The sequence below is a fragment of the Arvicanthis niloticus genome, chromosome 24 (genome assembly GCF_011762505.2).
Source record: "Arvicanthis niloticus isolate mArvNil1 chromosome 24, mArvNil1.pat.X, whole genome shotgun sequence".
NCBI lineage: Eukaryota > Metazoa > Chordata > Mammalia > Rodentia > Muridae > Arvicanthis > Arvicanthis niloticus.
Genome location: NC_133432.1, coordinates 28477134 through 28503509, shown reverse-complemented (window position 1 = coordinate 28503509; position 26376 = coordinate 28477134). Strand labels below are relative to the sequence as shown.

Here is a 26376-nt window from a genome sequence, read left to right as displayed (position 1 = left end):
TGCAAAAAAAAAAAAAAAAAAAAAAAAAAAAAAAGGTGGAAAACAAAAGACCACACCTTAAATAGGGAAAATGGCACTGATGGACACCTGAGGTTGTCTTCTGACCTTTATATAGACACTGTAATGAACACACCTGCACCCACACATATAGATGCACATGTACACATACGTGTATGCACACACACACAGAGGAGGAGGAGAGGGAAGACAAACAGGAGGAGGAAGAGGAGAATTATTATTATTATTATTATTATTATTATTATTATTATTATTATTATTATTATTATTAAGCTTTCACATGAATGTGAGTTTCCTTCTCCTTCCATCTTTGTTCCATCTAGACCTTCAACACACTGGACAGCATCACAAGTGTTCAGGGCAGGTCTTCTCACTTTGCTGACCCATATGCCAATCATCCCTGGAAACACAGTTACACAGTGTTTGTTACCCATTTTCTGGATATTTCTCTCTCTCTCTCTCTTTCTCTGTGTCTGTGTGTCTGTGTTTGAGTACACTACATGCATGCAGCTTTCCTCAGGGACTAGAAGAGGCTATTAAATCCCTGGACCTGGAGTTACAGACAATTGCAAGCCATGAACATGCATGCTGGGAACCTATAACCTATAACCTGAAACCTATAAACACAGATACTAAAGGTTGAAGAGAAAGGATCATGACAGACCCTTTTTTCAGGCCAATCAGAGCTACATTGTCAGGGTAGGGTTGAGGGGAGTGTCACAGACAGAAAGAAACAGAAACAGAGAGAGACAGAGAAGACTGGAGAAATAGTTCAACAGTTAAGAGCCATTGTTGCTTGTGCAAAGTACTAGAGTTTGGATCCCAGCATACATGTCAGGGCTCACAATTGCCTGTAACTCTAGCTCCTGAGGATCTGAGGCCCTCTTCTGGCCTCCACAGATACCCGTGCCCAAATGCATATACATCTGAAGCCTGGGATGCACATTTAAACACACACACACCTACCTGCCAGGTGCTCTATGAACCAATATTTGAGTAGCACTTAGAGATGTTAGCTTTCACAGGTAATACCTGTGCTTTCACTCATAATACCTGTGCTGTTCTATGTCAACTTGACATACAAACTAGAGTTATCTAAAAGGAGGGAGCCTCAACTGAGAAAAAAGCCTCTATAAGTAGATGTAACACTGGACCACCAAAAAGGCAGCATTCACCAGCTGATATGAGGCCCCTAACACATATACAGCAGAGGATTGCCAGGTCTGTGTTCAATCAGAGATGATGCACCTAACCCTCAAGAGACTGGAGGCCCCAGGGAGTTTAGAGGTCAGGAAGGGTGGAGGGGTAAGGAAGGGTGGGGTGGAACATCCTGGTGGAGACAGTGGGTGAGGAGGAGGTATGGGATGTGGAACAGTTGGAGGGTCGATGGAGGGGAATAAAATCTGGAATGTAAAAAAAAAATAATAATTTTGTAAAAAGATGTAGACATAAGGCATTTTTTAAAATAGGTGATTGTTAGTGGAGGGTCCAGCCCATTATGAGCATCTCCGTCCCTGGGCTGTTGGTCCTGGACTTTATAAGAAAGCAGGTTGAACAAGCCAAAGAAAGCAAGCCAGTAAGCAGCACCTTTCCATGGCCTCTGCATCAGCTCCAGCCTCCAGGATCCTGCCCTGCTTGAGTTCCTGTCCTGACTTCCTTCAGTGATGTACAGTGCTGTGGAAGTGTCAGCTGAATAAACTCTTTCCTCCTGACCCCTAGCTTGCTTTTGGTCATGGTGTTTTAACACAACAATAGAAAACCCTAACTAAGATAATATCCTAGAGGAAAGGAGACTGCAATGCCATCTTTCCAGTGCTTGCAACTGAGAGAGATGTGTACTGGGGTAAGGTTATATGGTCAAGGAACATCAAGAGGACAAGGAGTCTGAAGAAAATCAGCACTTAGTTTATTCTTGGTTTCTGGATAAATGTGAAAGATTCTCACCTGGAACAACATCAAGAGATAAAGTTGAGTTTCAGGCAAGCCTGAGTTACATAGCAAAACCTTCCCCCCAAAATTCAATGCATTAAGCTAAAGAGATGAGCGCATGGTTAAAACAGCACTCTTACCAAAGACCTAGGTTTGAATCCCAGCACCTATATGGTGACACAATTATCTGTAACTCTAGTTCCAAGGGATCTAGATTGCTTCTTCTGATCTCGATGGACACCAGGGATGCACACAGTACACATGCATATGTGCATGCCAGCAAAACTCTCGTACACATAAAATCAATCTAAAATGAGTTTTCATTCTCTGTTTTGCTATTTCCTTTAATGATACTGATAATAAGTGATGTGAATATGCACCCAACAGCATGCTATGCTGGCTTAATAAAAATATTACGCTTTTAATCCCAGTCCTTTGGAGGCAGAGGCAGGAGGATCTCTGTGGGTTCCAGGCCAGCCTGGTCTACAGAGTAAGTTCCAGGACAGCCAGGGTTGCACAGAAAAGCCCTTATCTCAAAAAACCAAACAAACAAAAACCATAGCCTAAAAGCTAAACTTTTACTTAGAGGAGTTGTGTTTGCTTATAAACAAAAAAAAAAAAAAAAAACACCTTACTTCTCATCTGGGAAAAACAAACACTTGCCAGAAGCTTCCTGAAAGGAATTTTGTCACAGCAGACAAAGGCCATACTGCAGAGACCATTTCTGTTTGCTAAGAGAAAAATCCTTTATCAGCCAAAATGTGTTGTTATTTGCAAATGCTGTGTATTTTATTGCCACCTGCCAGCTTGTGTGTTATTATCTACCTACCTAGCTATCTGTTCCTGTAAACTTGCCTAACTAAATTCCCTTTAACGATTAAGGGGCTCAGATTCCACTCTAAGATTGTCACAAAGACAGGGATGACAACCCCACTACCTGACCTAAAATGCTATAAGAAACTGCCAAGGGGACTGGACCCTTCAAAGCACAAGCGTGGTTTCTAGTCCATGCATGAATAAAGGTTTCTCCTACTTCTCCAAGTGAATGGCTGGCTTCTTGTTGGGTGAAATTTTCTATTAACAATACTGCAAATAGGGGAAGGTGGAATTGGGGGGGGGGTGACTTGCATGAGGGGGTACTGGGTGTTTGGTTTTGGACCCCAGGACAAGGGACTGAGGTGAATATTTTACATATCAAAACATACCTGGCCTTCAGGTTTTCCCAGAAGTCCTCAGTCCCTACCTAGTATACCCTGCCCCCAACCTTGAACTTTCCATCCCAGGGCCTGGGCTGCCCTTTCCACAGAGGCCTTTCCCTATATAACCCAGACATTTTGCTCTCCCTCTCCCTCTCCTCCTCCTTCTCCTTCTCTTCTTTCTTTGCTTGCAAGCCTTTTTTCTCTTTCTGCCTCCCCTCCACCCCCATGGCAATTCCCCTGGCCTCAATCCTTGGAGCCAGTGAACTGGACCAAGAGCAACTTCCCAATAAGCCTGCCTATAATATAGTGTAATATAATATAATATAATATAATATAATCTGGCCTGGATTGACTCATTTCACCTTCGGAGAAACAACCTATCACTGGGAGGAGGAGGGCTGATAGTGGGATGTAAAGTGAATTACTTAGTTAATAATAAAAAAGAAACAATACTGCAATTGCTTTTTAGTTTTGAATATATATATATATATATATATATATATATATATATATATATATTTTTTTTTTTTTTTTTTTTTTTTTTTACCTCCCCCATCTCCCCCATGCTGTTTGGTCTCTCTCCTGTGGACTTGCCTTGGATGCAGAACCTTCTGTAAAATGGAGCGTCATTTCTGTATTACCCACAAGGCAAAGAGATAAAGGCAGTAATTGCTGAGTGTCTGTGATTCATCTGAAAAATCCTTGTAAAGTGCTATAATAGCATGCTCTACATGAACAAAGCTCAGAACCCGTGTTAAGTAGCTTGTTTACAGAAAGATAGTCTTTTGTCCTCGGGCCAAATATTTGGAAACACAATGTACTCAACTGGCACACCTCACCAGGCTGATCTGTGTAACCAGCCATCCCTGGCTTGGCTTTGATCTACCTCTATCTACACCCTTGCTTCAGCTCCTCTGCCACAGACATACAATTACTATTATTATTGCTTGATAATAACTGTAATTACTGATGGAGAGAGTAACAAATATAGAGCTGAAGAACACTACATCAGGAAAAAAAACCGAACATCCTGAACAGGAACGCTTTATCTCTATCTGTCACCTCTGGAACTGAAGACAGGCAATCAGGGACTTGGATCGGGGGGTTGTGTTGAGTGGGGGAGACTCTGGGCAAGAGATTCGGAAACCGAAATGTAATGTCCTCCCGCGTTCCTAGAGGGGACCCGGAAGCTCGGCTCGGTCCCGGAAGACGAGATGCTGACCTACTTCCGGTCTTTGTGACTCATTGTGTCTGTGGCGAGGTGTTGGGAGGGCCTAGGTCGGTGTGCAGTGCCCTTCGGCCGGGTTGAACCCCGAGTCAGCCGTGCTTGGTCGCCCGGCGTCCCCAGGCCGCTCCGGAGACTCACGGTGAGTCTCATGGCGGACTCTCGGAGGACGGGCGGGCCGCGAGGGTGGGCCGTGTGACCACCGGGGGGCTTGGAAAGGAGCCCTGCGGGGTCCCGGCGGTGCTCGAATCTCGGGGGTCAGTGGGGGACCCTTTCTTGTCATCATCCTTGTATAACATTTCTGAGGACAAGATCACAAATGGACGTGATCCCCATGTCTGGATTCTTCTCTCCCGCCTCTTGTCGCCATTTGCTGTGGTTGCAGGGGAAAGTGTTTTGTGTGGTTTTCGTTTTATTGCCGTCCTTCACTTCCCCGGGGCCCGTCCTCGTTCCTGGGTCCTTGAGGATCTTGAGATGAACGACGCAGAAGACCTTGAGCTCTGTACACCTTTTGAGGTTCCGAAAACATTTCCAGATCACCTGCTATTCTGTCTCTCCATCTCCCAGCGCTGAGCGAAAGCCCTGGAAGCTTGACAGTGGTTAAAAGATGTAGCAGAAATTAACAGCCGGCTGTCAGCTTTATGGAATGCTTCAAAAGCTCTTGCTGGTTTAAGCCTGTTTAAGTGTCCTATCTGAGAGATTAGATGGAGTGTTAGTTCACCTTGCTTGATTGCAGTGGGTGAGACATGAAGGGCATCTGGGAGAAACCACACTGGGCCAGCAGGAGATTCGTTAGCTTAAGGACTTTAGATGAGACGAGACGTTTGCCAACTGTCAGTTTTATTATCCATACAATTAACTACCTTTGTTCAAAAAGGTTCTTCAAACTTGAAATAAAGTGGAGTTGGTAAACGTGATTTAAAAAAAAAAAAAAAAAAAAGCAGCTCATTTAGTTTGAAGTGTGTGGGGACTCCCTTCCCCACACACGTGTGGTGCAAACACACACACATACACACACAGAGATTATAGAGACTGGCTTCCCCATGGCCTGGGACCAAAGAAAGCATTTATTGTACAGGGCAGTGCTAGGCGGATTGAAGGCAGTCAATAAATACTTGTTGGAATTATGAAGAATTCATTGTAACCACATCAACAAGTGAAGTTACTAGAAAAGCTGGCCAAATGTGGGAAAATAGCTTTATTACAAGGGAACTATAGTGAAGCTTTATCCAGATGGGTTTTTTTCAGGTCTGTGTCCTCTTTCAATTACTATACAAGAGTCTTACTTGTTATTTTACTCAGACTCATCTTGTTAACATACAGAAACGGCTGCTACTGTATACTTTTTTGTTTTTTGTTTTTTGTTTTTTTTTTGTTTGTTTTTCGAGACAGGGTTTCTCTGTGTAGCCCTGGCTGTCCTGGAACTCACTCTGTAGACCAAGCTGGCCTCCAACTCAGAAATCCACCTGCCTCTGCCTCCCAAGTGCTGGGATTAAAGGTGTGCGCCACCACTGCCCAGCTATATACTATTTTTTTTTTTTTTTTGATTCTCTATTTAATGTCTCTATTTAGAAATTTTTCAAGTGCCTTATACTTTATTTAGATACAACCAGGCCAGTGTACTAAGTCTTAAATCTTAGCTTTTCATTCTGTGGTGGTATTGATATTCTTTAGATATCTTTTTTAAAAGTGGGGTCATCTCTCTAGTTCTAGCCACTGCCTCCCGAGTGCTGAGGTTAGAGGCACTCCCCACAACACTAGACTGCTAGCTATCTTTTAAGACTCGCTTCTTTGTATTATAAAGCATTTTATTTCTGTTGACAAGGGGAGTAAAGGATCATTTATTTAAACTTGCAAGACTGTGCCATAGAAGAAAGACTGGATTTTGAAACATTCTTTGAAATAAACTATGCTTGGAGCCTGGAGTCTGGAGTCTTTTCTCGTCAGAAGTCGTTTGTGGTTGTTGTTGTTGGTTTTTTTTTTTTTTTTTTTTTTTTTTTTTTTTTTTTTTTTTTTTTTTTTTTGTGAGGTCTGGTTGCTGGGCAGTGATCTTTTCTAAAGGAGATGGTATGTCAGAATGTGTTTCGTTTTAGAGGGACCCCAAAGGTGGTTTTCTGCCTCTCTTCCTCTGTCCCTACTCCGTTGCAAATAAGAATACTGGAAACCACTCAGGGATGTGTGACTTATTTGCAGGAGACATAATTCATTTGTTCCAGCCCATACTGCCTTTGTTGTTATAGGATTCCTTCCACTGCTAATCTTTTAAGCAGGCTGAAAGTTGTAATGTACAATTATATCTCTTGAATTTACTTTGTACATTTTTTTTGTACTATTTTCTGACCTCAGGTAGCCCTGTTAAGCCTCGAATTCACTATGTAGCCAAGACTGACCCTATAGTCTTGATACCCCTGCCTCCACCTCTGAGGTGCCTGGAATACAGACATGCTCCACCACACCTGGCTTGTCTGTGTTTTCTGTCCTGCTGTGCTGAGGTTGAACCTAGGGCCTCATGCATGCTAGGCAAGTGCACTGCAACTAAGCTATGTCACCCAACCCTTAAGTTCATTTTTAAAAAGTAAGACTTTCCCAGTGCCTACGAAGTGCCAGAAACTTTTTTCAGAGTTTCGTAAGCTAATTTGCTTAATTTAAGAAACAGTGAACACACACACACACACACACACACACACAAAGGCAGTATCTTGGTAAATTCAATCAAGTGGTGTTTGACTGAAGCCAGGGCCTTAGACTTCATGCCCTCTGCCAGTGAACAACTTTTTTGCGTTTCGTATTTGTTTTGTTGATGTTTGGGGGTTTTGTTGTTGGTTGTTTTGATTTGGTTTTGGCTTTTAAGATGTCTTTTATAGCCCGGGATGGCGGTGAGAGCCTCATCTTCCTATTTCTACCTTCCAAGTGCTGGGATTACAAGTTTGTGCTCCTACACCTGGCTCATGTTTTGCTTTTAGACAGGGTCTATCTAAGTTGTCCAGGTTGGCCTTGAACTCACTTTGTAATCTAAACAGATCTTGAACTTTAGATCTTCCAATCATACATTTTTCTTAGAAGAATGTTTAGGCAGGAGGTAGAGAGCACTTGCATGGCATGGATTGGTCCCCACAAAATAATTACAGTCCTAATACGACAGCACAGCTGGTAAAGGGTTTACTACACAAGCATGAGGATCTGGGTTTGGATCCCAAGCACCCAGATAAAAAGCCAGGTGAGGGGCATGCACCTACAACCAGGCCTTAAGAAAAAGGAGACAGGATCCCCAGAGCAAGTTGACCAGCTAGCCTAGCTCAGTTAGCATGCCCTGAGTTCAAGTGAGAGATTCTGCCTCTGTAAGGTAGAGAGCAATCAAGAAAGACACCCAGTGCCAACCTCTGGCCTCCACACACAAACACACCACACTCATGCTGGGAAAAGAAAAACAAATTAAAAAAAGAACTTGCCCTGAGATGTGACAGTTTAGTTTTGGATCCTGGTCTAGCATTTATTTGCTCTGAGAGCTTAAGTAAATAATTTACTGTCTGTTAACTGCAGTTTTAACATTTACAAAGCTAGATGATAATCCTAGGCACTGACTGTTGGTATGTGGTCCAGGGAAGTGATGAGTGTAATATTTGGCACCTGCAAATGTTGGCTCTTACTCTCCTTTTACAATGTTCTTGAGCATTGATGGACACATGGCACTTTAGCTTAGGTTTGCCAAGGCAGAGCATGACTGGGGTGCTGGGTTTGGAGTCATTTTGCTGAATGGGGAAGGGTTTGTGGAGTGCAGAGGTTGATGGGAAATGAAGCTTGAAGGGAAAGTGGAAATGAAATGGAATCCACTGATTGGGGCTATAAAGTTTTAGGAGAAATAATGAGAGTAAGGTAGCGAGTAGATTGTTATGTGAATAGGGATCAAATAGAGGTGGGGAACCAAGAAGCTAGACTTGAGCTCAGATTGGACAGTAAGTATGAACAAAGTTACTTTACTCGGACGTTGTGGATGTGGCAGTGGGTAGAGCGTTCATCTGGCGTCCATGAAGCCCTGGGCCAGCACTGCTTGTAACAGGTATGATGGCTCACTCCTGTAATCTCAGCACTCAGGAGGTGGAGACAGGAGAATCAGAAGTTAAAGATCATCCTTAGCCACTAGTGAGTTGGAGGCCTGCCAAGCCACACAATATGACCCTGTCTTAATCATCCACTCTGGTGTTTGGAGGCTCAGTGCATATGAGGAGGGAGAGTCAAAGAAGGCAAGGTATTACCTTAAGCCTGTGCAGGTGAGATGTTAGAGGAATGTCTTCCTGAGCTACTTACTCAGTGTTCAAGAAGAGAGTGGAGGGAGAACTGAAATAGCAGAAGTGGTTCTCCCCATGTGTATAGTTCACCTTCCCATCTCCTTGTTTAAGCTAGACTAATCAGAAGGCAATGCACATCTTGAAGGGTGAGTAAAACATTGACCGACAGAGTTAATGAATGGAGTGGGAGTTGTTCACGGGAAGAGTGAAGTCCGTTGGTCCTGGCCCACGCTTGGGTTGAGGTAACTAGAAATAAGGGGAATTCACCGCTAACAGGAAGCATGCAGCAGAACTGGAATAGAGAATGTGTCCTGAAGGTGGGAACCCTTGAGCTGAAATAGTATGTATCAGAGATTTGTTGACAGTAACTGAGAGAAACCAGAGTCACCTTCAAAGCATGCTACACTGACCTTTGTGTGTGTGTGGTGGTGGTGGTGGTGGGGGGTTGCAAAGAGGTCACCACTGAACTGAAACAACTGAGAACAACAGCATCTGGAAGAGACTGTCTAAACTGCCACTGAGGGCTAGTGCCTTGACTCAGCTGCCTTAGCCTGGTGGACCTGAGGTCAGTCCCCAGACCCACACAGTAGGAAAATCTCAAGAGCTGACCTTTAGCCTCCAGTAGCTCACTGTGGTATGAGTATGTATGAGTACCCATAAATATTTAAAATAAAATTGTTTAAACCTAGTCACAAAAACTTGCATACCTCTTTTGTTCTGAATGTTTTATATATTACTACTGGAAGCCAGACTTTGGCTGCTTTGTGGGTTCTTTTTTCTTCCACTCCTTTTCCACCCTTTTCAACCTCCTAACACTGGATAGGAGAGAAAAAACAATAGAGGAGAAAAAGCGGACAATATTAAAATTACACTACTTCCCGCTGATTAGGGCATCAAGTTCCCTGGGCCAATCTTCACTGTCAGGATTTCTTCTTGTCTCTCTGTTGCAAATACTAAATAACAAACCACAACCAACAGCCCACACCACCTCTTTATGCCCTAGCATTTATAAGGCCTCTGAAAGGTCCCCAGAATTCCAAACATCACACAGTCCGCGAAAAGTGTCACACTTCTGCTGAATATAAGTCAAATCATAGCTGCTGTAGACAATCTAAAGCAGCCCCATATTCCATACCTGGGACTAAAACAAAACCATCCTCATAATATTCTTGTTTCTTGTTTAAAGATTTGCTTATTATACATACAGCATTCTGCCTGCATCCATGCCTGCAGGCCAGCAGAGGGCACCAGATCTCACTGTAGATGGTTGCTGGGAATTGAGCTCTGGAAGTGCAGCCATACTTTTAACCTCTGAGCCATCTCTCCAGCCCCAATATTTCTGTTTTTTAAATAACCCAAAACTCCAAAATTGTCACTACACTACAGTCCATGATCCCATTTCTACCATATCTAATCAGTATTTTTTAAGTGAGAACTGTAAAACTATAGATGCTTTCCTAGTTTAAAAGTATTGGTTTGCTCTGAGGATCTAGGTCAGTAGTAGAGCACTAGCGTGTACGCTGGGTTTGGTTCCCAGCCTTTTATAACGTAAAAATTAATTTAACCTAAAAAGCTCTTGATTTAACTCACTGTGAAACAGTTAGATAGATGGTCAACCTTTTGCTTTGTTGGGCTTTTCAATTTTTTTAAGTCATGTTAATTTATTTATTTGTGTGCATGCAGGTGAATGTGTGGAGTAGGTCAGAGAACAGCTTTCAGGAAACTGTTCTTTCCACCATGCGGGTCCCAAGCATCTTGTTAGATCATCAGGGTTAATGGCGGCTGCCTTTACCCGCTGAGCATCTTCCTGGCCCCAAGACACTTGGTTTTGGTGGCTGTAGAAGTAAAGACAGTGCTTTGGAAGCCCAGCAGGTGCAGATGGGAGGATTGCAGTTCTCATGCAGCAATTCAGGAAGCATGCTCCATGCTAGGTATTTATCAAATTCAGATTTCCACAAGTTTATTTTCATTTTCCATGATTTTTTAAAACTTAGTGCGACTAACATTTATTGAATACTTCCGATCGTGTTACAACAAACGTGGTGATAGGGATTGCTAATCACCTAATTGCCCCTACTTTTAATCGTAGAGGAGACAAATCCAGTCACAGTGCCCCTAACAAGTATAAGATTTCTCGTCTCCTCAGGCTTGGCAATTAGAGCTTTAACCACAGAGCCATCTCCCAGCCCCTCCAGTGTAAGATTTAAAGTGTCACGGAACATTTAAGGTTTCCAAAAACCCTAACTAGTTTTTGCAGAGTAACCAAAAAGTTGAAGTTTGCTGTTACTAAAGACTTTAGTTCAAAGCCAGGGAGGTAGCTCAGCAGGTAAACATACCTGCCACCAACCCTGACAGCCTGCGCAATCCCCAGGACACTTTTTATGGTAGAGGAGTGCATGTGTGCATGTATGCTAAACGTAAATAAAAGACAAAGTTCCATTGGTATTCTTCATTTGGAAGAATTTTTAAACGAGCTAGAAAAGAGTTCCAAGTTTGTTTTTTGAAGGCTTATTTGTGCCTGTTGTTGTCCACGTATATGCCAGATAACTACAACTCACATCTTGTGATGTGGCAGCCAAAATTTAAACCCAGTCCTCACGATGGCACAGCAGGTACTCTTAACTACAGAGACATCTCTCCAGCCCCTAGTTCCAACTTAATATTAGAAGTGACATCAAGGCTAGTGCAGCTCTATAGTGGTTTGCTCCTTTATTTTTAGAGGCATTCTTGGCGTCTTCATGTGTTCCCTTATATGAAGGATTAGTAGCCCGGGTTACTGCATGTACCCAACATGTGCACATTCTCATGTACGTGTGGGTGCATACAGGGCCAGCAGACAGCCTTGGGTGTTTGTTGTTCCTCAGGTGTTGTCTACCACTAGCCTAGAGTTTACGGAGAATGCTAGACTGGCAGACCTTTGAGCCCAGGGACCCACTTTGCTCTGCTTCCTGGCCAATTTTTATTAATTCTTATCCCCCCCCCCACTTTTTTTTTTTTTTTAAACTTTAGGAATAGTGCAGAAACCAATAGAAGACAGTTGCTAGGACAGAAACTGCACCCTGACCCTGTTGGACCCCACCAGTTCACTGAGCCTGAATGATGACTGCTGAGTCAAGGGAAGCCACGGGTCTGTCTCCACAGGCTGCACAGGAGAAAGATGGTATAGTCATTGTGAAGGTAGAGGAAGAAGATGAGGAAGACCACGTGTGGGGACAGGACTCCAGCCGGCAGGAGACGCCACCACCGGACCCAGAGGTATTCCGCCAACGGTTCAGGCGCTTCTGTTACCAGAACACTTTTGGGCCTCGAGAAGCTCTGAATCGACTGAAGGAACTTTGTCATCAATGGCTTCGACCCGAAGTCAACACCAAGGAACAGATCTTGGAGCTGTTGGTACTGGAGCAGTTCCTGTCCATCCTGCCCAAAGAGCTGCAAGTCTGGCTGCAGGAGTACCGGCCTGACAGTGGGGAAGAGGCTGTGACGCTTCTAGAAGATTTGGAACTTGATCTGTCTGGACAACAGGTAAAAAGATATGACACCTGTGAGTGTAAGAAGGCCACAGACTTAGGAGTAGGCTCAGCGGGGAGTGTGGGGCGTGTTTGGAACAGCTGATTTTGCCTATTGCTCTCCTGAACTCTTTCAAAGAGTTCTGGGGGCGTGGCAAACTAGCTCCCTCGTTTCTAGAGCATGTGCATCGCATTTGTGAGGCTCAGGTTCAGTGGCTGACCGTAGAAAGGATGAGTGGTGGGGTTCCTCCTTTCAGCATTCACTGGAATACTTAGAGGCTTTTCTTTAATATTTCTAACTCCTATTTTAAAAGTGATTTGTTGGAGCAGACTCAGTGCTTCATGCCTCTAATCCGTGCACTTGCTAGAGCAGGAGGATTATGAGTTCAAGGCCAATCAGAAGTTTTACTCAGAAAACATTTTCTCTCCTCAGGTTCCAGGACAAGTTCATGGGCCTGAGATGCTTGCCAGGGGTGTGGTGCCTTTGGATCCAGTTCAGGAGTCCTCAAGCTTTGACCATCACAAAGCTGCCCAGTCTCGTTTCAAGCATTCATCTAGGAAGCCTCGTCTCTTATCATCCCGAGGTAAGAAGCTGGGTTCACTTATGGAAAAGAAGTAAATGTTAAGGTTAGAGGTGGCTTAGTTGGTAGGGCACTTGCCTATTGTACATGAGGCACTAGGTTCTATCCCAACACTGCATAAAATGAAGCATAGTGATACAGTCCTTTAATCCCAGCATTCTGGAGGCAGAAGCAGATAGGTCTCTTGGGTTTAAGGACAGCCTAGTATGCATAATGTGTTCTAGGATAGCCATGGCCACATAGTGAGGCTCTGACTCAAAAGAAAAACAGAAAGGCAAGTGTGGTGTACAGTTGTAACATTCAGGACATTGGTGATTAGAGGTTCAGAATTTCAGGGTCATCCTGATCTACACAGCAAGTCTGAAGTTAGTCCAGGCAGCCCAGGTCAGTGAGGGGATGAGACCTTGCCCATATCTCCAAAAAAAAAAAAAAAAAAAAAAAAAAAAAAAAAAAAAAAAAAGGTGGGAAAGTAAATGATCCAAGATAGGGGTATAGGTATCTCTTTCTGTGTCACCAGCTAACTCCACAGAGCAGCACACTTGTTTGGTTTTATGCTCACAGAGCAATACTAGGCTGAGTGTTTACTATGGAGGTAAGTGAACTGTGCACCATGTACTCACTGAACATTATATCCTGTGTTAAGCTGTGTGCAGCCCAGATGTCCCGCAGAGTTCTGAATGGAGGGGACTAGAACAAGTGGTATATTATTTCCAACTTGAATGATTTCTTTTGAGACAAGATCTTGCTACATATCCCAGGGCTGGCTTCAAACTCACAGTCTTCCTGCTTCCGCTTCCAGAGTACGAGAATTACAGGAGTATACCACCAGGCCTAGCTTCCAGCCTGGGTTCTGAAACACTTTAGCTAGCGTTTCTTAAATTATTTTTGTAGGAGTCTTAAGTCTTCCTAAAGATTTCATACGTATCATTGGTTTTTGGTTTTTTTCAAGACATAGTCTCTCTGTGTAGCCCTGACTGTCCTGGACCTCACTCTGTAGACCAGGCTGGCCTGGAACTCAGAGATCCACCCACCTTGGCCTCCAGAGTGCTGGGAATAAAGGTGTTCGCTACCACCTCCTGGCATAAAATGTTTTATACCATTCTTTTCAGGCTTCCAAAGGGAAGAGAATGAGAACGACCCCCCTTTTAGACTCAGAAAATGAGAAGAGTAATAGTTCGGGTTTCATTTCTATAAAAATCTGTTGCATTAGGTCGGTTCTCCAGCCACTTTACAGAAATAGACAATAATTTTATCAGAATTTAAAATGAAGCAGCTATATAGCATATGGGAACAATTGCTAAAAGGCCCAGCAATTGAGATCTTGCTGTTGTTACAGAGGACCAGAGGTTCACCTATGTCAGGCTACTCACATCTGCCTGTAACTCCTGCTTCAGGGGTGCCTTTTTCTGGACTCCAATACACAGACAGACAGACAGACAGACACACACACACACACACAGAGTCTATTTTCTTTTTAAGTTTGTTAAAAGAGTTACAAAAAAGTTAAAGTATGTTCCTTCACCAGTGTCTTTATTTGTGAGATCATTTAGAAGAGGAATATTAGAGGTCAAGCTTACAGTGGCGTTCTCTCTCCCAGGCACCCTGGAAGCCAGCCAGCAGACACGTATAGCTACTGTCTAGGTTTAACTGCACCTGTGCCCATTTCCTTCTCCACAAGCACAAGTTGCTGTGGTATCATTGGGTGCTGGCTGGAGAGGAGAGGACACTCAGGATCTAAGCCCCATATTGTTGCTTCAGGTAGCTTGGGAAATGGTTTTAAAGACTACAAATAGGGTTGTTATTTTCAAAATTGTTATTGAATGGATTTGTTCTCAATTTCCTCTCTATCTTGTTCTATCTTGTTTCCTAACTCTGAGAAGGCCTAAGTGCTAGGGTGGTCTTCTTGTCTGTGTTTTGCCTCACAGGTAGTAGCAGGTAGAAGATGCAGTGATTAAGTGGTCTGTTTCTGTGGTTTTTGGCAGCTCGGACCCATCCTCTGTCTGTCATTAACATTTCCAAATCTAAGATGCTTGGCAAAGGAAGGAAAAGGAGAAATTTTAATTTTACAGTTGCGTTTCTTTATTCTCGTTACTCGTAGCCTATGGTTGGTAGTCATTTGCAGTGCTAATGGCTGCCTTTTGTGTGTTGACCCAAACCTTTCTACATCTGCACGTCTCATCAACATTTGAACAGTGTGTGTTTTACTAAACAATAACTGTGACCAAACAGGGAAACAAGGGTCAGAATGGTAGAAATGTACGTGGAAGTATGAAGGCCATCCCCTTCTTCCCTGTCATTCTCAGTGTTCTGTGAGCTTAAAGACATCTTCTTCACAAGTGTCGGCAAAAAAGGGAGTCCAATGCTCTTCCTGCACTGAAATAAAGTACAAGCCAGGCCGCAGCTACTGATTCTAAAGCTGAGAATAGTTACCTAGCACTCTAAACTGACAGTACACAGTCATCAACCTCTTCAGGGCCTCACTTTCTCCTTTTAAAGTTTGGACCTGGTGGTCTTAAGGACCCTTTTATGAGCTCCATGAGGTTCAGATAGAAGAGTAATGGTCTTGAGGAAACTCAAGTCTCGCTTCCTGTCAACTGTGTCCTGTGGAGCTATCTTTCTAAGTAGCTTATATCAAGCAGTGATACACTGCTGTAGGAAGGAGATGGCCGGAACTCTTCGCTGAGGGAAGCTCAGAGAAGAGCTGGTTTTACTCACAGCCCCTTTCTCCTTCTCAGCTCTCCCTGCCACCCACGTTCCTGCCCCTCATCATGAGGGGAATCCCAGAGACCAGGCGATGGCATCTGCACTATTGACCGCAGATTCCCAGGTGAGCCATGGGCCCCTCTTCCCTCCTGTGACCCTAGATTTGCCACTTTCTGGAGCATCTTTTATGAACCTCAGCCAGGTCACTTGCTTGTGGTACCCAGCCCACAAAAAAGCCCACTCCTCTCAGTGTTAGGATTGTTTCACTATAACCCCTTCAGTCCATCAGGGTTGGTCACATGTTCTCTCCTAGTGTCCCACAGTCCTGCCCTCAGCTCTGTCTTTGACCTTAGACTGTCCCTGATGCTACAGGGAGCTGAGTATGGGGATCTCCTGTTATTTCAGGCAATGGTGAAGATCGAGGACATGGCCGTGTCCCTCATCCTGGAGGAATGGGGATGTCAGAACCTGGCTCGGAGGAATCTGAATAGGGACAGCAGGCAGATGAATTTGGGGAATGTGTTTTCCCAGGGTAAGACTGATGCAGAATTCTGTCTGCTAAGATTTTTTTTTTTTTTTTTTCCTGCTTCTGTGCTGGTTAGTAAGGGAAAACATTTGTGTTTGTTGAGTTTCCAGGCATAGCACTCCAACTCTATGATTCCTGGCAGGTTTGTGGTATCTAGGTAATTTCTGCTCTTTGAAATCAGATCTTCTGCTCTAAGTCTCTCTCAGCTCTCCAACCATCTGGTTACCTGGGAGGATTCTTTCTGCTCTGGTGCATTATACTTCAGCTTACCTCTGTCGGGGGAAATCTCCTTTTCCTAGTAGAGATAGAAAGCCAGGCAAACTGGCCACCAGTCCAATTCCAGCTCCCCTTCACACACACAGATACCTTTTTTTTTTTTTTTACCATGTTCCTAAACCTACCAAGATATCCTTGGATGTCTGCCTTTATCCTGTTAGAGATTGCTCAATGTGCACTTTGTGATTCCATAGCCTTGCACTTGGTTCCCGGGTCCAAACCCAATGGTGATCTTCTATGAAGAACTCTTAGTGCTGAGAGTGTAAGAAGAATGAAGTAACTCAAAGGACATCAGCTAGATAAATATCCTACCCAGCTTATGAAACTGTTGCATGGATCTCTCCTAGATCTTAAGTCCTAGGACACAGTGCCACCAAGAAGCCCAAAGATATGTGCAGTAGTAGAAAATTTCATAGCAAAGAAATACTCCACCTTGGGTGGGCAGAGGGAGGACGAGCAGCGCGGGCATGGAGAAGCTGGGGTTTGGTTTAGAAAGAGGCATAAAAGGGGGGGATGGTTTTTAGGTTCTTGTGCTTTGTACTGAATAGAAATTAAGAACTGGTCTTCACTTCTAAGCTATCACTGCTATAACCTTTGAAGAAAAAAAAAAAAAAACAGATGGATTAAACACTCTTAAGAACTGTCTGGCCGGGCAGTGGTTTCGCACACCTTTAATCCCAGCACTTGGGAGACAGAGGCAGGCGGATTTCTGAGTTCAAGGCCAGCCTGGTCTACAGAGTGAGTTCCAGGACAGCCAGGACTACACAGAGAAACCCTGTCTCGAAAAAAGAAAAAGAAAAAACAACTGTCTAGCAGGTAGCTGATCAAGGGCCTTTGTTTGGAATTCAGAAGAAGTCAAGCAGCTCTCTCTTCTCTGCAGGTGGCTCAGTAGTTATGATGATCCCATCCATAAGTCAAACATTAGCTATAACCAGTTCCTCTGGTCACAGCCTTCGGGAGCCTACTGAATGGGATGTCGCAGACCCTCTTAGAGTCTTCTCTTAAAACCAAAATGCAGGGCCAGTGAGATGGTTCAGTAGGTGTAGACATTTGCTGCCGAGCCCCGCAACCACTTTGTCCCCAGGATCCATATGTTGAAAGGAGGGAGTCGAGTCTCATGGGTTGTATTCTAGCCTCCACACATGCAATCATGGTTCTCACACACACACACTAAATACTAAATGAATAAATAAATGTTTCAGGATTTTGCTGAGGGGTGTAAGAGATAGCTCAGTAGTGAAGAACAATGGACCCATATCCAGTTCCCAACACCAACTTGGTATCTCACAAGCATCTGTAACTTCAGATCCAAGAGATCCAGTATCCTCTTCTGACCTCTACAGGCACCAGGCATGTTAACATACACATATATGTGTGCAGGCAAAAAAAATCCATGCACACAAAAAATTTGTATTTGTTGGGTTTTTTGTTTGTTTTTGAGACAGGGTTCAACTTCTTTTTTAGATGAGGCTGGCCTTGAACTCAGAGATCTGGCTGCCTCTGGCTGCCAAGTGCTGAGATCAAAGGCATGTGCCACCATGCCAGGAGGTTTGTTTTCTTTTCTTCTTCTTTTTTTTCCAATGGGGTATAGCAGGGAATAGGAAAATTTAGTATTTTAATATGCTGGTCACTAAAATGTAGAGATTAACTCTACATTGTAAAATTTGTTTGCTGGTACTTCTGATTATAGTCTTGGGAATTGTTTCTTTCCTGTAAGCCTCAACTGTCAGTTGGTGAAGATTTTATCTATTTTGGTAATGAATCCCCAGGTAGCTCCTTCACCCCTCCCTGTTACATGAACTCAGGCCATTCTGTACTGTTCTGGTAAAGGAACACTGCCTTCCATGTCAAGGGGCCTGTAATACCAGGTGCAGGGCTCCTTGTTACCTGCTAACTATGCCCTTGTTGAGGAAATATGACAGAACTGGGAGGGTCTGCTTTTCCTTCCTTCTGCGAACAGCACTAACCAATTCCTCAGAATGACTTGCCTGTTCTCTTTTTGTAATATATACAAGTATTTGCTGGAAATGCAACATGACTTATTTCTTATTGCATTTATTTTTGTAACAGGGTCTCATAGTGTAGCTCTGGCTGGTCTTGAACTTATGGAGATCTGTCTGCCTGTTCCTCTCATGCTGGAATTAAACCTTTAGTGGTGCTGCCTTTTTTTCTTGACACAGAGTCTCTGTGTAGCCCTGGCTGTCCTGGAAGTCCATATAGAACAGACTGGCCTTGAACTCAGGAGATCTGCCTGCTTCTGCCTCCAGAGTGCTACGATTAGAGGCATGTACCACCATGCCAAGCTGTGACTTGCTAAATATGTTTTATTTCAAAGTAGTTATCAGGTGCCATATAATAGAACAACCCCAGAAGCCTCTCAATTCCTTATCCTCTCCTTCCGTAAGTCTCTCTGTTCAAGTCCCACCATGCTTGTTTATTCGAATTCTTCTGACTCTTGTCGTTTTCTTTTGAGATGGGTCTTGCTGTGTTGCCCAAACTGGTCCATCGCTGGTGATTCTCCTGCCTTAACTATTGAGTGCTGGCTGTGCAGCACTGTGGATGCACCGCTCTGCCTGGCCTTCTCTGTGCTCTTTACCAATACCATGATTTTTTTCCACTTTCATCCCAGCTCTTCTTCCTGGTATTGTTAAATTTTTCCCCTTTTCTACTTTTATCTTTAATACTATGAAGGCATTCTCCCAGGTATATAGAAGCTTCATAGAAAATGTCACTGTATGAACACCTGCATTCAAAGATAATGATGCTATTTTTATTTTCTATTTATCATGTCAGGTTCTGAGAACAGGAATGGGAATGAGTCAACCTCAAAGGCTGAAGTCAAAGAAGATTCCACCTCACATGGGGAGATTGCAGGAAGATTCCAGAAGGAATTTGGAGAGAAGCGGGAACAGCAGGGCAGAGTAATCGAAAGGCAACAGAAAAATCCTGAAGAGAAAACTGGCAAAGAGAAGAAAGAGCCTGGGCCACCTACAGCCAAGGAAAAAAAGCCCACCACAGGAGAGAGGGGCCCAAGGGAGAAGGGTAAAGGTTTGGGAAGAAGCTTCAGCCTGAGTGCAAACTTTAATAATACCACAGAAGAGGTTCCATCGGGAGCAAAGACTCATAGATGTGATGAGTGTGGGAAATGTTTCACAAGAAGCTCAAGCCTTATCCGCCATAAAATTATCCACACTGGAGAGAAACCCTATGAATGTAATGAGTGTGGCAAAGCCTTCAGTCTCAATTCAAACCTTGTCCTTCATCAGCGAATCCACACGGGAGAGAAACCTCATGAATGTAGTGAGTGTGGCAAAGCCTTCAGTCATAGCTCGAATCTCATCCTGCACCAGCGCATTCACTCGGGAGAGAAGCCCTACGAATGTAACGAGTGTGGCAAAGCCTTCAGCCAGAGCTCAGACCTCACGAAGCACCAGAGAATCCATACAGGGGAGAAGCCCTATGAATGTAGTGAATGTGGAAAAGCTTTCAACCGAAACTCATATCTTATTTTGCATCGGAGAATTCACACCAGAGAAAAGCCCTACAAGTGCACTAAGTGTGGCAAGGCCTTCACCCGGAGCTCAACCCTCACACTGCACCATAGAATCCATGCCAGAGAAAGAGCGTCAGAATACAGCCCAGCCTCTCTGGATGCCTTTGGAGCATTCCTGAAAAGTTGTGTGTAAAGCAGGAGTGAGTCATCAAGCCATTTCCCCCCTTTTGTTTCTGGAATTATGTCAGACCTATGTGCCCATCGAGGGAAAAGTAATAGCACCATCAGATTGTTTGAGAAGTCACACTTCAGGATCCCTAAGAGTTACATTACCGTGTCCTGCCTTCAGGTGGTCTGTAGGCATGTAATTCTTAAAGTCCTTGCAAGAGAAAGCTGGTCATGTAGATATTCTTCCACTCAAGATAGAAGCACACACAGTAAAACGTCAAGCTTTCTAATAATGGGTATACCTTTAAGGTTGCTTCCCAGCAACCACACCATGTAGTTAATGAGTCAAGATTAGCTCTGTGAATAATATACTGAAGTTAAGCCACTTGCTGCAAACAAACCCTACTTAGACAACCTGTATTTCTCAATGAAGAGAGATAGTTAAGTACAAAAACTACATTGGGACATGCTGCTCGAGCAAGTTATATATCCAGAAGGTTGTGTATCTGATCACTGGTAGCCTGCCAAAGCTATAGAAATCTAGGACTGTGCTGGTCAGAATCAAACCAAAGATTTCTATCTCTTTCTGAAAGAGGGCATATGCACCAGTTTATAGTTCCAAGGACTGTAACAAATATGGATGAGCCTGCCCTCATCAGTGACATCAGTCCTACTGAAATAGTAACAATTCAGGATGTTTCTCTGCCTCTTCAATATCCCTTAAAGCACTCTAGCACTCCTGAATGAGCTCTCCACAAGTTAGCACTTGATTGTATATTATGTTTTCATCCTTCATCATTCAGTGTTGGAAGCTTTTATCAATCACCACCCCCAAAAAAGATGCTTCAGTTGTCAAGAAATAGAGTTATGTTCCTGACAGCACAGCACTGGATGTAGTAGTAAACACACTCAAGGCACTCCTTATGGCGGACTTCTAACAGAATTATCATATTTGTGATAGAGTCTGTGAATCATGTGAGTACCTGAACTATGGTACCTTCAGACCTATAGGCCATGCTATAACGTATTCTGAGGTCAATGTTATTTTTGTCCTAAATATAAAAGCTTGGTTAGTTACCTGCAGAGACTGCAATATGGATCAGTAAGTAAATACCACAGAATGTCAGAAGTGATGCTTGTCATGCACTTAGAGAAGAAAACTATGAACACTAACTATAAAGTTTTTGTTTGTGTGACATCATTCCACAGCAAAGCCCTTGTTCTTGGCCAGAGTTCTTTTCAGTTAGCTGCTGAATAGTGGTGTTTTGAGCACTTGCTGAGTTGTTCAAAACTTAGCTAATGCTGTTCAAAAGATGTGATGGGTTTTTGTTGTTGTTCTTTTGTTTGATTTTTTTTTTGTTGGGTTTTTAAAATTTGTTTGTTTTGTTTATTTCTCAGAGAAAGGGAAAGTTAAAGGGAGCATTTTTCCCCCACGTTTAACCAGAAACTTGCAGAAGCATCTGTCATCATTAGCCGGCAGTAACTGAAGATGTCCTGTTGCGCTGAGTTCACCATCGCACTGGTGTGGTTGGTTGTGCCAGTGTATTTAATAACACACAGTGTCTTTCCTAGTTTTCAAGAAAGACTAAAGTGAGGAAGTGAGGTTAGGGGACTTGAGCCTTTCCTGTCATCTCTGCAGGTGGCTTGCCAGAAGCTCTTGATGGAGACATGACACGTACAGGAGAACCCAAGTATCAAACTATGCAGGTACTGGGGACTTGAACAGACAGCTTTATTCAAGAAAGCATTGAGATAGTATGGACAGCCCTACAGAGCCCTAGAAACATAAGCTAAAGACAAACTTGAAGACTTGACATGGATACCCCACATATGGTTTGAGATTTTCCCCTCAAGAAACAACTAAAATCATCTCGCACCAGTTGTTCGCTGGCCAGGAGCAAAAGTTGGTGAGAGACAGTAGCAGCAGGTCTCATTAGGTTGGCATCTGTGGCCTCTGCTCCAGGTCAAACTAGAATCCTACAAGCAATCACTGGTCCCCGTTTGACTTTATTTCTTAGACCAATCATACATCTCTGGTGGCATCTGAGCTGTTTGCTTAGTGCTGCCTGTGAGTATTCTATCCACCAGCTGAAAATCAGCAGAGCTACTCTGAAGATTGCACCTGACTCACTTTCTGGAGTGAGGTGGAGGTAGAGAGATGCTTTAAGGTTCTTCCTAAAGGACTGAGTCATAGTGATGGTAGACTTTTGTGTGAGATCTCTGGCCTGCTTTAAAAAAAAAAAAAAAAAAAAAAAAAAGCCACTGAAATAAGGTACAGGACTCCAGGAGCACATCCAGATACTGACTTTGATCCCAAGAAAGGACTTTGGTCATTTCCCTGTTGGCTGCTTATATACACAGACAATTAACCACATGCTGACATACTTCAGCCATTACTCTTTGTTCTTAAGTGAAATTAAGACAGACCTGTGTTCCCATCCCTCATTTGATTCCCATTTTATTGGGACATCTTACTATTAGTCACTGGGATGGCTTCAGATCTTCTACAGATGCAGTCCTGGAGGCAGCAACCATCTGAAGATATATTTTACTTAGAAATCAGACTATAGGTGGTTATCCAAATTTCTTAGATGCTCAGCAATGTCACTGCATCGTGGTCAAACATGGTGACATGTTGGTTAGTGCTCAGGCTAATGAATGGCCTGAGTGCTTTCTAGTTAACCATCAGCATGCCAGTTGACATGATGGAACTTTTAAGACTTTCTAAATGTACTTTATGACAAAAGTCAGATTCTTCAAGTTGTGAACTTTCTACTTCAGCCTGGCAGGCAAGGCAAGCATAGATGTGAGACAACCTTATATGTAAAGCACTTACTATTAAAGGCTTAGACGTGAGACTGTTAAATGTGTGTAGAGAGACTGACATGTTGAATATGTGGGGCAGTCCATGCCTTACATACATCAGAGAATTGATTCCAGAATGCGACCTAGTCTGAGTGTGACACCTGGCAAAGGTTACACTGTAAATAAACTCTTTATGTGAGGTCAGCTTCATAGTACTCATTGCTTTGGACAGGAAATCTGGTCTGTTGCAGTCATGCAATAAGTTCCAGAAACTGCCAGGAGAGCTCAATCTTAACTCCAGAGGATCCACAGGAGAACCCAAGTGTGGGGAATGCTAAAGAAACAGCAAAAACGTACATCTTCTCACAAACCGTAAACATTCAGTACCTCGATGTATTTTGTAGGCCATAACGTCAGTGTGTCTTTGTTTCTCACCCCTCCTGTCATTCTTTATATTCCTCATAAACGTGTTCCAGTCCATTGAGCAGAACCCATTACCAGGGAAGGCGGGGAGAAAGTGAAGTTTTGGATTAATTAAGAAACTGTGGTTATAAACATGATTAGGTCTCAGAACTAGGGATGTGGAGGAAACTTCTTAGGTTGGTGTTTGTTGAACTGAGAAGTCTGTGAAAAGAGCTCATTAGAACACTAAAGTGGAACTGTACATGCCCCTTCCAAGCTGCCTGGTCTCTGTCACTCAAAGGGAATGGGCGGGCTCTGGCTTGGAGGTGGACTGAGGGTCTTCTCCATTGTTAATATATTTGGGGAAATACATAATCAACAGAGGCTAGGAAGTATACCAGAAAGGCTAGTCTGCCCAGATTCTGTGAACCGTGGTGCCATAATTCTGTTTTCCCAATCATAAATCCTCTGTGCTTAGACAAGTAAGGACTCTGTCCACAGGAAGGGCTACTTTCCAGGAAACACAAGTGAGTCTTACAGGGAAGAGGAGCTATCTCAGAGTCTGTAAAGCATTGCAAGATATGCTTTTGCTTTCCTGCAAGGTCTTCTCCTTGTTCCCTAATCTCTGGTATATTTGTGCTTAAGAGACAGTGTTTGAAAATTCATAGCTGCGAATATTTGTTGATTTAAGATTTTATCTTAGAATTTCCAGCTTTATTTCCAGCAGGCAATGCTGACCTGCTTATCAAAAGGGAACTTAACCAGGCTCATCTTGCCATCCTCATGGAAGACTCCTTTTGTCACTGCAGTGACATTGCTAAGACACTCAAGACAGCAAGCTTGCCACAAGAGCCATTTTCTGTGTCCCACTATGAGCAACTCTCAGAAGTCTGAAGAAGGACTAGGGCTGTGGTTCCCCCAGCACTTCATGGAAAGGATACAGTGGCACATGCCTGTAATCTCAGCACTGGGGAAGTAGAGGCAAGAAGATTGGGAATTCATCCTCTGTGACATAGCAGATTTGAGACCAGCCTGAACTGAAGTGATCCTATCAAAAACACCCCCCCCCCATAACTATGTATGTGTGTATGTGTAAGGGATCCAGGCATGGTGGTACATTCCTTTAATCCCAGCACTTAGGAAGCTGAAACGGAGATCACAAGTTCACAGCCAGCCTGTCTCCAAAGAAATAGGAATGTGCAGTTATTTCCCATTAGGGAAACAAAGGCCTGTGTATGAAATATAGAACCAGAGAGGCAAACTTAAATGATACAAATAGATCACTTCATAGAAGTCAGAGTAGATTTTTATTTCAATTACTACTGGAAGCAATGAGCATTGTTGGACAAGTTTTCCTAACATAGATCCAGGCTTTGCTCTTAGTATGGAAACACTACTGTTAGTTTTGCTATTCATATTTTTTTATGTCTGAAAATACCTGTCTTAAAACAAACTTGAAGTTATAGGTAAGGTAAGCCATCACCAGTACTGCAGGTCAAACATAAGTTTGGGAAATTGTTTTGATATCCCATAATACTAATGTTCTAGTAGTTTTTTATTACCTGGTTTTGTTTCCTAGTTGATACCCCCAATCCCATGTTTCCCTATAATATTCTATATTCTAAACAGCAAAATGACAAGTGAAGTTTACTCAGCTCTAAGCTGTGGTTCCAAATGAAAAAAGTCACAGTCTGCTGTGAAAAAAGTCACAGTCTGCTGTGAAAAAAGTCACAGTCTGCTGTGAAATTAAGAGTTGATTTCTTTGTTTAATCTGGGAGGTTGTGATAAAACCCACTTACAAAAAGTGACTCAAATTACTTGAGCATTAGCCAAATTAATTGATCCTTGAAATGGTCTCTGTTCACAAGCACTCTTGAGGTTTCTGAAGGACTGGAAGAGGCTGGACCAAAACTTGGATTTCATTCCAGTTGACACTGGGGCTGAGTCCTGTTGGTCCACAAAAGGACAACCAGCCACACTGAGTCTTATTTACCCTGTAGTCTCCAGCATGTTACAAGAGAATGGCCAAGGAAGGTTTAGCAGCCTCGTGATCTAAGAGGGTTGCTGAGGCCAGAGAAGCTTGGTTGCGGGTTGGGCGGGTGCTTGCTCACTTTCCTCTCCATCTTAATTGGTAACAGCTTGAAGTTTCCAGTCTGCCCTAGCTGGACTGGGGATGTGAGACTTACCTGGAATCCCTCAGTGAGGGGTGTGGCTCACTTAAGAGCATTTACATAGAGTACCTCATGAATGTGAGTGACCCCAGGACGTGGTGCAGCTCTTGCCTAGAACGCTCTGGTGAGGGGTTGGAGTGTGCCTAAGCAGTAGATAGAGCATTTGTAGACTACCCTACTAGTGGGTGGCTATGCTGTGTCTCAGGAGTGGAGAGCGATCGCCTAGCATATGCAAGTCCCTTGGGTGTAATCTTCTGCACTGCCCCCACCCAAAAAGAGTTCTTACGTTCTCACAGGAGGAATATTGTGATTAAACAGAAAAAAAAAATGTCCTAAGAATGCGAGCGTTAAGGGTTAGGGTGGTTGTGCAAGCAAAATTTTAAGTTGAGTGTATTTTTATAAACTTTCAGTTAAGGATTATTACAACCAGGTCAACATGATTAGCCTAAATTTATAGAGAGAGTTAACTCAGGCACTGTCTTTTTGTCCATAGGCTATAGATAAACCATCCTGTTTCGTCTATTCCCGGCATATATTAGAATAAATTAGACCCAAAGAAGAAACTTTGTATGCCAGCAGGATTAAAATCATTGCTGTTAAAAAGTGGATCTTTGATTTGACCAGCTTCTGAAGAGTCCAGATGCTTAGTAGATGTTCAATAAATAATTTTAAAGTGGAATTTGTATTAAATCCTCATTCGTTTTTCTACAAAGGTTCCTTTTAGTAAATGGGTTTAGGAGAAAAAGTGGGTCTTTGGGGTTTTTTGTTTTGTTTTCCTTAAAGCTAGAGACCTGTAAGCATTGCTGAGATCTCAATTTCAAGAGAGAAATGGAAGGCTCAGCTGGCAGTGAAGTTGGTAGAGCGCCTGCTTTAATCCAGAGTTCCATCCCCAGTACCATCTAAACCAGGTATGCTGGCACACACCTGTAATCTGAGCACTGCAGCAGTAGAGGCAAGAGCATCAGGAATCCAAGGTCATCTTTGGCTATGTGGTAAGTTTGAGGCCAGCCTGGGCTATGTGAGATCCTGGAGAGAGAAGAGGAAAAAGAATTTGTGCATCTAAGATCCAATGAGATGTTAAAGTAGTA

General features: G+C 43.3%; 1 protein-coding gene across 2 annotated transcripts in view; it reads left to right on the top strand.

Moving 5' to 3' along the window:
- Positions 1-4360: 4360 nt before the first annotated feature.
- The window catches only part of Zkscan1 (zinc finger with KRAB and SCAN domains 1), a 45459-nt gene continuing 23443 nt past the window's right edge, over positions 4361-26376 (top strand). Inside the window, exons 1-6 of one of the 2 annotated variants that reach the window (XM_076923403.1) lie at positions 4361-4513; positions 11667-12179; positions 12597-12747; positions 15480-15571; positions 15853-15979; positions 19043-19874. In XM_076923403.1, the coding sequence (XP_076779518.1) occupies positions 11754-12179; positions 12597-12747; positions 15480-15571; positions 15853-15979; positions 19043-19874 (1628 nt within the window). In that variant the 5' untranslated portion in view covers positions 4361-4513; positions 11667-11753. Of the gene's footprint in view, positions 4514-11666; positions 12180-12596; positions 12748-15479; positions 15572-15852; positions 15980-19042; positions 25968-26376 lie in introns of those variants that run through there. The other variant, XM_076923402.1, reaches the window with a different exon arrangement.